Below are 15,558 nucleotides of genomic sequence, written 5' to 3'. Positions count from 1 at the left end.
ATCCTCCCCGCTTTCCTCAGGCACCGCTTCCTGTAGATGTCTTGGAGGGAGGGAAGCTCACCTCCAATTATCCGTTCAGCACACCGCAGTACTCTCTGGAGAGCTTTGCGGTTGTAAGCGGTGCTGTTGCCGTACCAGGTGGTGATGCATCCAGTGAGGATGCTCTCAATGGCACAGCGATAGAAGGTCCTGAGGATGCGGGGGCTCATGCCGAATCTTTTCAGTCTCCTGAGAAAGAAGAGGCGCTGCTGCGCCTTCTTCACTGTTTTGTTTATGTGTACTGACCACGTAAGATCCTCAGCCAGATGTACACCAAGGAAGCGGAAGCTGCTCACTCTCTCCACAGCGGCGCCGTTGATGGTGATGGGGGTGTGTACTCCTCTGCACCTCCGGAAGTCCACTATCAACTCCTTTGTCTTTGCGACGTTGAGGGTGAGATGGTTGTCTTGACACCAGTGGGTCAGGGCGCTGACCTCCTCCCTGTAGGCCGTCTCATCACCGTTGGTAATAAGACCCACCACTGTAGTGTCGTCCGCAAACTTCACAATGATGTTGGAGTTTCTAGTGGCCGTGCAGTCGTAGGTGTAGAGTGAGTACAGGAGAGGGCTCAGTACACACCCCTGTGGAGCACCAGTGTTCAGTGTGATGGGGGATGAGGTGGTGCTGCCCAGTCTGACCACTTGGCGTCTGTCAGACAGGAAGTTAAGGATCCAGCTGCCGAGGGAGCTGCTCAGTCCTAGATTCTGCAGTTTCCTGTCCAGCTTCGAGGGAACGATGGTGTTGAATGCTGAGCTGTAATCTACAAACAGCATTCTCACATACGTGTCTCTCTTCTCCAGGTGTGACAGGGCAGCATGGAGTGTCAGGGCTATGGCATCATCAGTGGACCTGTTGTGGCGGTATGCGAACTGTAGAGGGTCCAGTGAGTCGGGTAGTGCAGAGCAGATGAAGTCCCTGACCAGCTTCTCGAAGCATTTGCTCACGATGGGGGTCAGGGCTACGGGTCGCCAGTCGTTAAATGAGGAGATGGTGGAGGATTTGGGTACAGGGACGATGGTGGCCATTTTTAAGCAGGCTGGGACTACAGACAGAGAGAGGGAAAGGTTGAAGATGTGTGTAAACACTCCAGCCAGCTGAGCCGCGCATGACTTGAGGACGCGGCCGGGAATCCCATCCGGACCAGTAGCTTTGCGTGCGTTCACCCTCCTGAAGCACTTCCGCACATCCTCCTCAGACACAGTGTGCGCACTGACGTCATCCGCGGTGCGCACACTGTCCGGTCTCGTGGTGTTCGCTGTGTCGAATCTAGCGTAGAATACGTTTAGATCCTCACACAGAGAGGCCGTGGTCTGCGGTGTGCTGGTTTTCCCTCTAAAGTCTGTGATCGTGTTTAGTCCCTGCCACATACTCCGAGGGTTGTCAAAATGTTGCTCCACCTTGTCCCTGTACTCACGTTTGGCTGCTTTGATCGTCTTCCGGAGTTGGTAATGTGCGTGTTTGTAGTCCGATGTGTTCGCGGAGGCAAAAGCGGTGCTCCGTGCCGCCAGTGCTGTGCGAACATCTCCGTTAATCCAGGGTTTTTGATTTGGGAAGGATTTAACTGTTCTGGATGGGACGACATCTTCCACGCATTTTCTGATAAATCCGCAGACTGAGTCTGTGTACTCATCAATGTCTTTAGCAGTCACGTGAAACATTTCCCAGTCCGCGTGATCAAAACAGTCCCGCAGCGTAGACTCCGATTGGTCCGACCAACGGTGCACCGCCCTCAGGGTTGGAGCTTCCTGTTTCAGCTTCTGCCTGTAGGCGGGCAGGAGCAGGATGGAGCGGTGATCTGATTGGCCGAATGGGGCGCGGGGGAGGGCTTTGTATGCATCCCGGAAAGAGGTGTAGCAGTGGTCAAGAAGCCGGTCTCCACGAGTGCTGAAATGGATGTGTTGGTGGAGTTTTTGTGAGACTTTCTTCAGGTTACCCTTATTAAAGTCCCCGGTCGTGATAAACGCCGCCTCTGGGTGTGCGGTTTCCTCACTGCTGATCGCGCTGTACAGTTCCCTGAGTGCTCGGTCAGTGTCGGCTTGTGGGGGAATGTAAACCGCCGTAATAATCACTGCTGTGGATTCCCTCGGTAGCCAGAATGGCCGGCACTTAATCATCAGGTACTCCAGGTCCGGTGAGCAGAAAGATTTGACCGGGTGCACGTTCGCATAATCACACCAGCTGTTGTTGATCATGAAACATACACCACCGCCTCTGCTTTTCCCAGTAAGCTCCTGTGACCTGTCCGCGCGGTGCACAGAGAACCCCGGTAGTTGTATTGCGGAGTCCGGTACCTTGTCCGATAGCCAGGTTTCTGTGAGGCAGATCACGCAGCAGTCCCGCATCTCTCGCTGGAATGAGATCCGTGCCCGAAGCTCGCACAGCTTGTTCTCCAGAGACTGCACATTAGCCAGTAATAAACTGGGTAACGGTGGTCTGTTAGTGCGCCGTCTCAGTCGAACCAGAACGCCAGATCTTCTCCCTCTGCGTCGGCGTTTGCGGCCTCCACGGGTCCAGAACAAAGACGTCTCAGGTGAGATGAATGGGGGGTCTGGAAACGGAGAGTCCGTGTTGCAAAACTTGAACTCCGGAAAGTGATGAGAAAGTCCATCTTTTATGTCCAGTAAGGTTTGTCGGTCGTACACAAGGAGACATGTGCTACTCGTGAAAAAATAAAGAAAAAGTAAAATTAAACACAAAAAACAGCTGTTGCTTGGGGGAGCTCGCGACGTGGCTGCCATACTCGGCGCCATCTTAAACAAGTGCAGCCTTTGACACCGTCTCTCATCCCATTCTTCTTAGCAGATTAGCTTCTATTGGTCTCTCTCATACTCCATTAGCCTGGTTTAAATCATACCTGTCTGACCGCACTCAGTTCATTCAGTTAAAATCCTTCACTTCTCAGCCTTCTCCTCTATCTACTGGGTTGCCCCAGGGATCTGTTCTCGGGCCCCTCCTTTTCATCATTTACCTTCTTCCACTCGGACACATTTTTCGTAAATATAACATTCAGTTCCACTGCTATGCCGATGACACCCAGCTTTACCTCTCTACCAAACCCGATTCTACTCTTCCTCCACCCTCCCTCACCCTCTGCTTAGCTGAACTCAATTCCTGGTTCTCCTCCAACTTCCTTAAACTCAGCAGCAATAAATCAGAACTTCTCCAGGTCGGCACTAAACGATTGCTATCCAGAATTAACGATTTCTCTCTCACTATCAATAATTCGTTGGTCCCTATCTCTCCCTCTGTGAAAAGCTTGGGTGTCATTCTCGATAGCACCCTGATTGCTGAAACTAAGAGCTAGTTTGATCTGTTTAGATCTAAAGTATCCAAAGTTGAGCTCTAATGTTTCTTCACCCCTGTGTGTGTGATATCTGATTTCCTGCATGCTGACAGAGCGCCAGTTTGTGCTCACAGATGTTGACGGTGTGGAGAGATGGTGGTGTTTCCTCTGAAGAACTAGCAGAGTCACAAAGGGCACCAGTCCATCTCACCACCTTGACTTGCTGACTGATGCTTGTCTGCACTGCACAGAGGAAATCAACGACCAAGGTTTGTCCAGTGCAGTGTTATGAAATGTATATTTGTTTTATGCTTACAGATATGTTTTTCTTGACAGAGGGGCTCTGCAGAGGTTAGACAAAGCAGAGAAAATATGTGCTTTACATTTTACTGTGATTTACTGGGATATTTGTAGCCTGATATTTAGCAGGAATGGAGAAATGGAATCAAATGGATATGTTTTTGATGTTTTTGTAATGATGTAAGTAAATCTTCAATATTATTTATTTGCTTGGTTATATTAGGAGTGTTTCTGAGTGAGGGAGAGAGGAGTCATCATCCAGGTAAAGTGACATGGGTCAGTGGATATACTTGTCTCCCCTTTGAATAAAGGTTTCTTGAGCCAGGACACGCGAGGGTGTGATATCCCATACTTATGTGTTGTACCTCGTTCCTCTCCTTCAGGGAACAGAAGTTATAGACATAACTATTCGTTTTATATCTTCTCTTTGAACAAGATAGAAATTTAGGAGTAACATGGCCTTACAAACCCAACAGTGAGATCTTAAGAGATCCAGCCTATGGCTCTTCAATGGGGTGTCACAGGGTCCCCGGGGGAAAAAAATTGTATATGTAAAATAATAAAATAAATATTCTTCTGTAGCAATAACAAAGTATAACATAAATTATTCTGTAGCAATTACACAAGAATATCCAGTAATGTCCCTGCCTACAATTAAACACATTCACTTACCGAAAATCGGGGGCATTTGCTGTGGCAAATGGGTGCAAGCCTTTTACCACAAACTTAGTCACTGCTCGGTGACATTCGTCTATGCTGGCCTGAAAGGAGACGCTAACGGTAGACTGCAGCGAGAACTGCCAGCGAGCGCCAGCCAGACTCTGTCTGTCGCTCTCATCATGGTCACCTAAATGCACAGTAATGGCAGGTTTTGTAATAAGGCAGATCGCGCTAACATAATATGCACTGTTAGTTGAATATTTACCTGCCGCATTAACGGGAGAGGACATGCGAACATTACCGCAGTTCGGAGCGGAATTAAAAACACGACATTCATTTAAGGTTATCGCATGTTTTGTGAGCAAATGCTTTTGCATATTCGTAGTGTTTCCTCCCTTAAATGAAATATCTACTTTGCAAGTATTGCAAGTTGCCCTGTTGTCTTCTGTTCTCGTAAAGTATAACCAAACTTTTTAGCGTTTGAGCCGCCTTGTTTCCTGCCAGGTAAATGACGCTCCGCAACGTGGTGACGTCATTCGGGGCGGCTGGAATCGATAAGGGAATCGTTTGTAAAAATGGCAAACAATTCCAAGGAATTGAAACAGTGGGAACCGGTTCTCAACAAGAACTGGTTTTCGATACCCATCCCTAATCAACACTGTGACTTCTTAGACTGTAAGCTTTACTTCAGCACAACCAGTTGTAGAAGCCGTCACTCTAAATGTCTTTTGATAAAAAGAAAAAAAATACCTTTTCAGTACACGGCCTGAAGTTCTTCTCCAAACATCTTCTGCCATCGGCTTTGTCTGCTGGTTTGAAGACAATAAACCACAAAAAAGATGATTTAGTCACTTTGTCTGCATCATGCAGCTCGAATGTGTCGTGCAACGATGTTGAATAGCCGTCGTTATCCGTCGTGTCAGTAGGATTGTACTGTACAGCATCTCATTGATATGTGAAGAATGCTAATGTAACACGATAACAGACGTTTGGTCTTACATCATTAAAATATAAAGGGCAGGAGATATTAAGATATTTTTATATTTACATTACATTTTTTTTGCTGACAGATATTACTAAATAGATGGAATTTACTAAATGGTTGATGAACATGAAAAATATGTCCATAATCACAAATGACCATGAGAGCCAGTAGAATTAATTCAACTAGACACTCAAAAGATGTCCTTAAATGTCCTTTAAGTGGCAGAACAAATGACCAAACAGTTAATCGCTTACTTGAGATGAAATCTGCTCAGCTGCGTTGAAAACAGCTTCTAACTGGTTCCTCCTTTAACAGGATGACTTCTCAGGGGTAAGGCCATCATGCAGTCCAGCAACCTTTATGGTTCTGCTTTGATTCACCAGGAACTACTAGGGAAACCTTTCAGCGCATCCTGTGAAAGACACAGGGATAAACACAAACATTTATTAACATGTTCCACAGTCTTCCAGTTTGATTTTCTCATCCTGTGGACAACAACGTACAGAGATGCAGGTTTATTGTTAACTTTTGTAAGGTTTCTTTACTGAACATATCCAGTTGCAGCTCCACTGTGATCCTGAACTGGATAAGCACTTGAGAAAATGTGTGAATAAATGCACATACATCAGCTTACTATATTTATCCAAACAGACTGGACCAATAATGCTTCACTGAGTTAGAGACTTTAACAGTCTCTTCTATGTAAGAATGTCTCGTGCTGATGGACCTGCAAACTTGACAACAAAGGTTTTTCAGACTACATGTAGCTGTCCTCTATGTCAGCTAACACATTTACATTCATGTCACACTTATTTCTGCTTTCCCATTTTTACCATTAATGCTTACATTTTGATTAGATTCCTTGAGTTTGTAAATGATGAGATTACATAATTGGAATACAATGTATCCAATTCAAGGTAGTGGGAGGATGAAGCCTATCCCAGCTGATACAGGACAAAGACAGGCTGTCAGTTTATCGCAGGGCTAACACAATACGTGTGACAGAAAATCCACTTAGATGTTTGATATTGCTAATAATAATCATAATTATGATTATTATTTAAAATATTATTTTAAGGTTTCTTTATAAATACATTTTGAATTTTTTATAACCCCTATAATATAAACCTGAGCTGTTTCAGATTCTGACCTCTGACCTCAGTGACCAGGCTGTGTCCTCACTGCAGCTCCCTCTTGGATGTACGTCTGCTTCTTGTCTTCCCCCAGTGATGACCGCCTGCCCTTAATATCCCGTACTGTACCTGAGGAACAAAAAAGGACAAACACTTGCCTTCATTTAAGAAGTACATTCATACAGAGATAATCTATGGAAACACACTAGTTCACCCTTTGGGAGGAATCAGTTCCTGTGAAACATTTCTGTAAATGAACATCGTGGAGAATGAATGAGTTCTTCAGGTGACTCAGCAGTCCCACACTGACAAATGAAACTTCTGTGGAAGAAGAATCAGGATTTTTTTTATTTCCAATCCAGTTAAACTATTAAGGATGATGCAACAGTGCTCATCTTTGCTCTTCTGAAATCTGTGTTAAACACCAACAAACACAAATTAGTAACAAAAATACAGCTGAGTAGAGGCTTTACACACCACCAGCAGCCATAACGCTAAATTTTAATCTTCAAATGTTTCTGAGCCGTCTTCAACCTGTTTTTAACAGAGAGAAGTCCCACAGTCAATGCAGCCTGAATGAAATCCTGATTCTAGATGTTCAGCACACACAGAGACACAGAGGTACTGTTTAAAGTTTAGTGTTAACCTGAGTCACTGATCATTTGCAGTATTACAGAGTCTGTCAGTCTTTGCATGATGTCCACGTCACTGTAAATTTCTAGCTGACTCTCAGGTGTGACAGGTGTGCCAGCAGGAAAGAGTAATAATAACCTGCATCCTGAGGTTTGTCATGCAGGATTAAAGGAGCCAGGCTTTGTTCACACAGCTAGGATTGTATTTTACACTGACCCTGGGTCAGTATAAGTATCATACAGTTTAAACGAAGCACTGAAACTTGCACATATTTATTACAGATGCATTGAAGCTAATCGTGATATTTACTGTCAATCTGTGGCTGCGATTAATCACTTTACTGGAAACTTTATTAACTAGTAACTTCATCAGTCATGACAGAAGCTAATATTTCTGTCCTAACAGCGTTTAAACAGTAACAGCTTTACTACAATATAAGCTAACGTTTACACCCTAACTTTAAGCTAGCACCATAAAGACGGTAAAACACGTAATAATATCTACAAATGCATCTTAAAGCTGTTATATTAGCATTCGTTGTATTACTAACATAACCAGATTAACATTATTGACACTCGCTGACTTTTAATAGTCATTCTATAAATGCTGTCCGGTTAAATGGCTTACCTGTAAACACTGCTGTATCCACCGGATTCCAGCCAGAGTGGATACTGGAGTCTTCCCACGCTCCTGTTAGTGATCCTCCATCTGGATGATAACAACCTTCTGAACAATCTAGCAGGTGGAGATGGCAATATGAACTTATTTAGAAGTTACCAGAATGAAAATGTCTGTAGCACAGCAACAGATATCTGTGGATGGTAGAGAACTGGATATCAGCTCGTCTCACAGCTGCTATCCAGGCTAGATGCCTTCTTTTGGTAACATCCAATACATAAGCTCCCTCACGTTGCTTCCAGGTGGGGAAAGAATAAAAAGTGAGCCAATTTTCAAGCTTATTCCCTTCCCGATCGTGCGATCTGACATTACAACCCACAACACAGCAAGGCGAACCATTGCTGATGCTTTTGCTCCTTAAGCCCTTTGTTTGGCCTGCTAAAATGGTGCCCCGGCGGCCACGCCCCCTGCCGTGACATCACGTTCCAAAGCAATATAGACAATAACACCAAATTTTAAAAAAAAAGAATGTTACTGTTACGTTATGTTATGACATCATCATGGTGATAAAAGGCATTTCATATGCCTTTGATATCTGAATCCTTAAATAGGGGTAAGAATCCCATACTTTCATGCAGTTTACTTGCAACTCAAGTTTGCAGCATTCAAAGGTACGCCTGAGAAACATTTTAAAACAGTTGAATCTTTAACACAACACTCCAACATGTGTCAGAGTAAACACGCTGGCTTTACTACAATGGACCACCAAAATCCAGAGCCAAATTCGGAAGAAACTCATTTCCAGCTTCCACTCAAGAGGAAGCGAGGCCCGGATTATACTGCACAGAATTGCAGAAGTGCCGACAGCTGCTCTCCACCATGGAAAAAAAGACGAATCTGTGAAGAAAAAACTGTGTTGAAAAGACGATACAGTCAGATTTCAAAAGGCAGCAAAAACAACTCTGAGAGCTACACTCCAGAGAGAAAGAGGATGAAAATAGACACTGAGAAAAAAGAAACAGCAGTGACTCCAAGCATCCAAAAAAGTTCTTCGCCAAGGTCTGTCCAACACCAAGTTGAGGAAATGGACGTTACGACCTCAGGTGATACCAAAACCTCTGGAAGCACACTGAAATACAGCAAGAGTCCAGAGCAAGCAGCAGTGACACAGAGCATCCAAAAAAGCTCTTCGCCAAGGTCCGTCCAACACCAAGTTGAGGAAATGGACGTTACGACCTCAGGTGATACCAAAACCTCTGGAAACACACTGAAATACAACAAGAGGCCAGAGCAAGCAGCAGTGACACAGAGCATCCAAAAAAGTTCTTCGCCAAGGTCTGTCCAACACCAAGTTGAGGAAATGGACGTTACGACCTCAGGTGATACCAAAACCTCTGGAAGCACACTGAAATACAACAAGAGGCCAGAGCAAGCAGCAGTGACACAGAGCATCCAAAAAAGTTCTTCGCCAAGGTCTGTCCAACACCAAGTTGAGGAAATGGACGTTACGACCTCAGGTGATACCAAAACCTCTGGAAACACACTGAAATACAACAAGAGGCCAGAGCAAGCAGCAGTGACACAGAGCATCCAAAAAAGTTCTTCGCCAAGGTCTGTCCAACACCAAGTTGAGGAAATGGACGTTACGACCTCGGGTGATACCAAAACCTCTGGAAGCACACTGAAATACAGCAAGAGGCCAGAGCAAGCAGCAGTGACACAGAGCATCCAAAAAAGTTCTTCGCCAAGGTCTGTCCAACACCAAGTTGAGGAAATGGATGTTACGGCCTCGGGTGATACCAAAACCTCTGGAAACACACTGAAATACAACAAGAGGCCAGAGCAAGCAGCAGTGACACAGAGCATCCAAAAAAGTTCTTTGCCAAGGTCTGTCCAACACCAAGTTGAGGAAATGGACGTTACGACCTCGGGTGATACCAAAACCTCTGGAAACACACTGAAATACAGCAAGAGTCCAGAGCAAGCAGCAGTGACACAGAGCATCCAAAAAAGTTCTTCGCCAAGGTCTGTCCAACACCAAGTTGAGGAAATGGATGTTACGGCCTCGGGTGATACCAAAACCTCTGGAAACACACTGAAATACAACAAGAGGCCAGAGCAAGCAGCAGTGACACAGAGCATCCAAAAAAGTTCTTTGCCAAGGTCTGTCCAACACCAAGTTGAGGAAATGGACGTTACGAGCTCGGGTGATACCAAAACCTCTGGAAACACACTGAAATACAACAAGAGGCCAGAGCAAGCAGCAGTGACACAGATCATCCAAAAAAGTTCTTCGCCAAGGACTATCCATCTCCTTGTTCAGAAAATGAACGATATGACCTTGAGTGATACCAAAACCTCTGGAAACACACCAAAAGACAACAAGAGGCCAGAGCAAGCAGCAGTGACACAGAGCATCCAAAAAAGTTCTTCGCCAAGGAATATCCAACTCCTAGTTCAGAAAATGAACGATATGACCTTGAGTGATACCAAAACCTCTGAAAAGGCAATGTGAACAACATATAGCTAACATGTGCTCTCTTTTTTCTTTTCCTCTGCCTCTCACCCCCCAACCAGTCATGACAGATGGCTGCCCCCTTCTTAGCCTGGTTCTGTCAAAGGTTTCTCCCTGTTACAAGGGAGTTTTTCCTTTCCACCGTTGCCCAGTGCTTGCTATTAAAGGGGATCATTTGATTGTTGGGGTTGATAGTTTAGAATCTAAACTAAACTAATAAACATCAAACTTCAGGTGAGGGGTTCAAATAGTAGGGAGCACTACAAGAATTACAAATAAAAACATGTAATTGGCGGCTAATCAAAATAAAGAAAACAATAAAAAAAAAAATCTCTTACTGCTCTATTTATTTCTTTAAATGAACACTTGTACTTTTTGTCATAGAAGAATAAGAATATTAATATGAATATGAACACCAAGGCGTTTCCAGGCCAGCCAAGAGATATAATCTCTCCAGCCTGACTTGGGTCTGCCGCGGGGCCAAATGCCTGGTGGCACCCTTGCCTCCATGGGCACCTTAACTCATCCCTTTTGATGCAGAGAATGTATTTTATGAACTAATATTAGTAGGCTGAAGCCTTTTACTTCTACTTACTTCCACTTTTACTATATATTAATATGCTTTTTTAAGGATCAAGACGTGGGTTTGTTTTTCCAGCTTCATTAACAGTTGTTTTTTCAGAGATCAGATGTCCTCACATCTTCAGCAGTAACGTTAATCCATATTGCACAGATAGAGAAAATCAGCAAAATTATTGATTTTACTTTTGATATTTTGCCAGTAAAACAGTTTTATGTCTCCTGAGGTCTTTTCATTGTTTTACTGCTTTGCTAAAGTAAAAGAAAAAAAATCCCTGCCATCCCCATTGTTAGCTAATCATAAATCCATCACTGGATCATACCCAATAATCATGTTTAAGGTTGTGAGCTGGTGTCTGATTTGTGTTTTCGTTAAATAAAAGACATCATTTGCATAAATGAATGCAGAAAAACTTCATCAGAAAACAGAAAACTAAGTGTCTGATGCTAAAATACCACATATGTTCCCTCCTATAGCAAAAATTAAAAACTAAGGATTATTTACAGTATCATATTTTTTATCAGATATGTTCTTATTTGTTTGTGTAAGAATTATAAAAGTGCATAGTGACAACCAAAAAAAACTGGTTCACTCACACCTTAGACCGATGTTGGACAACATGCCTTCCTCTAAGGTTAAGTCAGTCTTTGCATCTATTCCAGGTAACTCCCACAGGCATGACATAATGATTAAATCTTGGATGTGTAATCTGTCATGTATACTATGCGCTCTCCAGCAAGATAAGTTGTAACTGTTTGCAACACAGGGTACAGAGGCCTGTTGATTCAAACAGGTTTGTTTAGATGCAACTTTTTTGAGTGCTTGTTTTGTATGATAAATTTTAATCTAAATAAACATTTAACTAGTAGCTTTAAATAACAGTCATCATACCCTGCAGAATTAGAGACAGAACAGCCGGGCTATGTAAAAAGTGTAAGGGGACGTGTTCATGGTCACGTCCAGTGGGTGTGTGGGCAGAGACGCTCCACCACGAGTTACTACTGAGCAGACTCTGGCTCCAAAAGTGGAACATGGCAGCTCCCACAAGCAGGATATTTTGGCTTCATTTTTGCACAATGGGAGGAAGTGCTGTCGTGTTGTTCATCTTTTATACAGTAATTGGTTAGGACCAATCAGCCAAACAGCAATCTTCTCCTTAAGAAATTTCAAAAATATACAAAACAATATATATAACTTCATAAGTCGACAAAAATAAAATCCAGAAAAATCATGTAGCTTTTCAGATTCGTGATTCTTTAGTTTGCATCATAAAGATGTTTCAAGTTCAAGTTTATACACTTAACCTTAAGTTGAGGTCTTTCATGTCTCTTTAACACAAAAACAAAACAAAATCCCTATTCAGAAATCTCTCTTCTATATGATGGTATGTGTGTGTAAATGCGTATGCGTGTCTGTGTGTGTACAACTGACCACACAGCAAGCATTTGTTTGGCCTGCTAATATGGCGCCTAGAGCAAAAATCCTGGCCACGCCCCATCCCTTAAGATCCCGCTCCAAAGTCCTATTAACCTACAGATCTAGAAAGAAGACGCTGCATTTTTAACCCTGAGGGAGATGGAGAATGAGCCTATTTCCAAAAAAAAGTGGAGTGTGTTCCTTTAAATACTATATAGTATATATTGTTAAAAACTAAAGTGTACATCCACCCACCCACACACACACACATGCATACACATTTACACACACATACCAAGAGAGATTTCTGAATAGGGATTTTGTTTTGTTTTTTGTTAAAGAGACATGAAAGACCTTAAGTGTACATAAACAGTTGTTGTATCTTGTTTACTGTATCACTGACAGATAATTTCAAAGTCAAGTTAATGCTACATTATAGTGAGATATTGTGTAATGTGAAATACTGTAAGCAAATGAATAAACAACCTCATTCTTGCTAGACCTTTGACTCTGTTTTGTTTGAATTCAATAGGTTTTTGCAGATGTACATAAAACATGTTATTACTTTTATTATTATTATTATTATTATTATTATTTCACTAAATATATTTAAATAAAGGCTACTTTGATATACATTCTACTGTAAGGTTGTAAATGTATTTTCTTCACCCTAAAATATCTTTTGAAATGTATTTTGGTCTGAAACTAATAAAGATCACACTAAAGTGATTGTTCATCATAGAAAAGAAGGCCTTCTCTGAATGAGACAAACTCAGAATCTGTGTCTTTCTTTTCTTGTTTAGAGACTTCAGGAACTAAATTTTTTCTATATATGATGATGATGATGAATGAATTATGATCACATGCAAAAGATACCGTTTGTATGTTTAATAACATGGAAGATTATTTCACACAACTTCTTACTTGATAAGTGTTTAAAGTCAGTGACAGGTACTCAGAGATAAGGGTGCTCTCTGCTGCCCTCTAGGCCCAACAGACTGTCAAAACACTTTATTTGTATCTAATTATCATGCAGTTATAAGCATGGTAATTGTATAAAATGTGTGTAAAAATATAACTCTTTAAATACACTTACAAGGGAAATTGCAATGTTTTCTGTTACTGTCTGATATTAATTGAATCTATGTACTATGTAGAGTACAGATCAGAGTAACATGCAGTACTGTAAGTGAAAGGCACTCTTGAGTTAAGAACACAGTATGGTATTTATTCCTCCCTCAGCTCCTTCCTCTCAGCTTGGCACCTATTCAGACACTCTTTGCACAGGAAGCTTTCTCTGACTAGGTAAAAGCTCTCTGAAATACTGACTGGTTTCTCAGTTGGTATCTTCTCAGCAATAACTGGATTCCTGTCCATCTTGATACTCTCCAGTTTTTTCAGCTTCAAGAGGCAGCCGGGGAGGCGGGTGAATCTCTTATCAGAAAGGCCAATGTGGCGGAGCTCCTCCAGTGCACCAATGGAGGCAGGAAGAGCTTCCAGCTGGTTGAGACCCAGGTTCAGTGTTTGGAGTTTATTCAGGAGGCCGAGCTCGCTTGGGAGGCTTGTGAGACGGTTGTTGCACAGGTTTAAAACCTTAAGGTTCTGCAGGTAGCCGATAGCCACAGGGAGCTCCTCCAGCTAGAAACAATAACACATTTTTTAACAGATGGTGATTTTGGTGTATTAAACATGGACATAGTTACGAACCATGGTACAATTTTGAAATGGGCAAACTACAGCTGCCAAAAGGCTAGTTACAGCGGGTCTCTAAGGTGTCCCCGTATGTTTGTGAGTATTTAATGATTGGCTTTTGATGATTAGTACTTTAATCTAGAGATTGTATTTTTAAAAAATGGGCTTAATTTTAAATATTTGGAATATGTAATTATTTAAAATGATTTAAAATAGTGTGACACAACAACTGTGTAGCAGCCCCACAGTATTGCTGCTATACAGTAGCTACCATTTATTTACCTACTTTTAAAGAGTTGTTGTAAACATTAGGCATTATCTGATATACTCACATAATTGCTGTGCAAATCCAAAACAGTCATTTTGATGAACTGAGCAATAAAATCTGGAATTTTTCTGATCATGTTTCTGCTCAGGTCCACTTCATCCATGTGAAAGAGCTTCTGGACGCACTTTGGAACAGATGTAATCCCCTTGAAACTGAGATCCAGTCGGCGTTTACCATCCAATGTCAGCTCCACGCAGTTCTGGGCCATTTTCAAGGTGATCTTCTTACTTTTAGTCTTTCTTTTGGCTTTCATTCTCTTGGCCATGCTGCTGCCGGGACACACAGTGATGGAGTCGGTAGTTAACCTTTTCCACTAATGCAACAGAGTTGACCGTGGAGCCAGTCTGTGAGATCACGTTACCCAGGCAGCGGTAACTGTAGACAAAGTCAAGCTTTACCTTTCCTGTTAGATAAAATATATGAGTAACAGTATCATTTGCTTTGTTCCATGACAACACTGCTAACATGACAACAGAAATCAGAATAAGACTTGCAGTGAGTTTAAACTTATGAACCAGCATTAATGCCTCCTCACACCCAGTTCAAAACAGCAGGGAAGAGAAAAACAGAAGATGGTTGGCTTTCTCTTTCCTCAGCCTAAGAACGTTGCCACACGTCCAAATGTCACTGCAAAGAGCTGTAAATAGATAAGCGGTCAGACTGCTGCTGTTTGACAGGTAAAAAAAAATCACCATGCTGCAACATGGCTGTCTGTCAGCTGGGACTCACTTGGGTGAATGTGCCATTTGTTGTAATTTGTTCCCAGACAACTGCTGTTTGGTCTGGTAGCTTTGGTTATAGCTATAGCTTTATAGCTATGAGCAGCCACCAGTCACAGCAGGGCAGTTTGTTCTTTTAAAAATCTGTGTGAGAACATTTTAAAAAACAACAGCTTCAGTTTCCAGGAACTATCCTCTTTCAAATGAAGCTATGGAGGATTTCAAGTCCAAATTACTGATAAGAATGAGCAGTTGATGCCTGTCTGACACCTACAAGTGTATGGTCAATTGTAAACTTTTTGTAAAACATTTATTAATGTAAAAAGCATTTTTTCATGGTGGTATTGCACTTTTCAAAGTTATGAAGACGTAATTGCGTGGCAGCGTCACAAGTGGGAAGTAGTTGTGAGTGCGATAGGCCGTTGCAACGCTTCTGTACCTCAGACGAGGAAGAGCCTGCAGACCAAACTCATGTCTCCTGTCTCTACTTTTCTGTATAAAAACAGACCCCATGGAAGGCCTGTAACACCTGTAGCTGATTTGTCCATATTCTTGTTATTTATCTCACTGAAATGCAGCTCTGCCCAGTACTTTGTATTTGCCACTTTGTTTGAAATGAAGAACAAGTACTGCTGTCTACATAACAGCGAATGTATA

At 42.4% G+C, this 15,558-nt stretch overlaps 1 protein-coding gene across 1 annotated transcript; it reads right to left on the bottom strand.

Annotated features, from left to right (window-relative positions):
- Positions 1 to 13,389: 13,389 nt before the first annotated feature.
- On the bottom strand, positions 13,390 to 14,447 carry LOC134643647 (leucine-rich repeat-containing protein 18-like). The gene is made up of 2 exons (XM_063496118.1): positions 14,187 to 14,447; positions 13,390 to 13,800 (listed from the first exon to the last, which is right to left on the bottom strand). Exons 1-2 carry the CDS (start codon positions 14,445 to 14,447, stop codon positions 13,390 to 13,392), a joined length of 672 nt encoding a protein of 223 aa, XP_063352188.1.
- Positions 14,448 to 15,558: the final 1,111 nt, after the last annotated feature.

The sequence above is a fragment of the Pelmatolapia mariae genome, linkage group LG15 (assembly GCF_036321145.2).
Source record: "Pelmatolapia mariae isolate MD_Pm_ZW linkage group LG15, Pm_UMD_F_2, whole genome shotgun sequence".
In the NCBI taxonomy this organism is placed as follows: Eukaryota; Metazoa; Chordata; class Actinopteri; order Cichliformes; family Cichlidae; genus Pelmatolapia; species Pelmatolapia mariae.
This window is presented reverse-complemented; position numbering and strand designations above follow the sequence as displayed.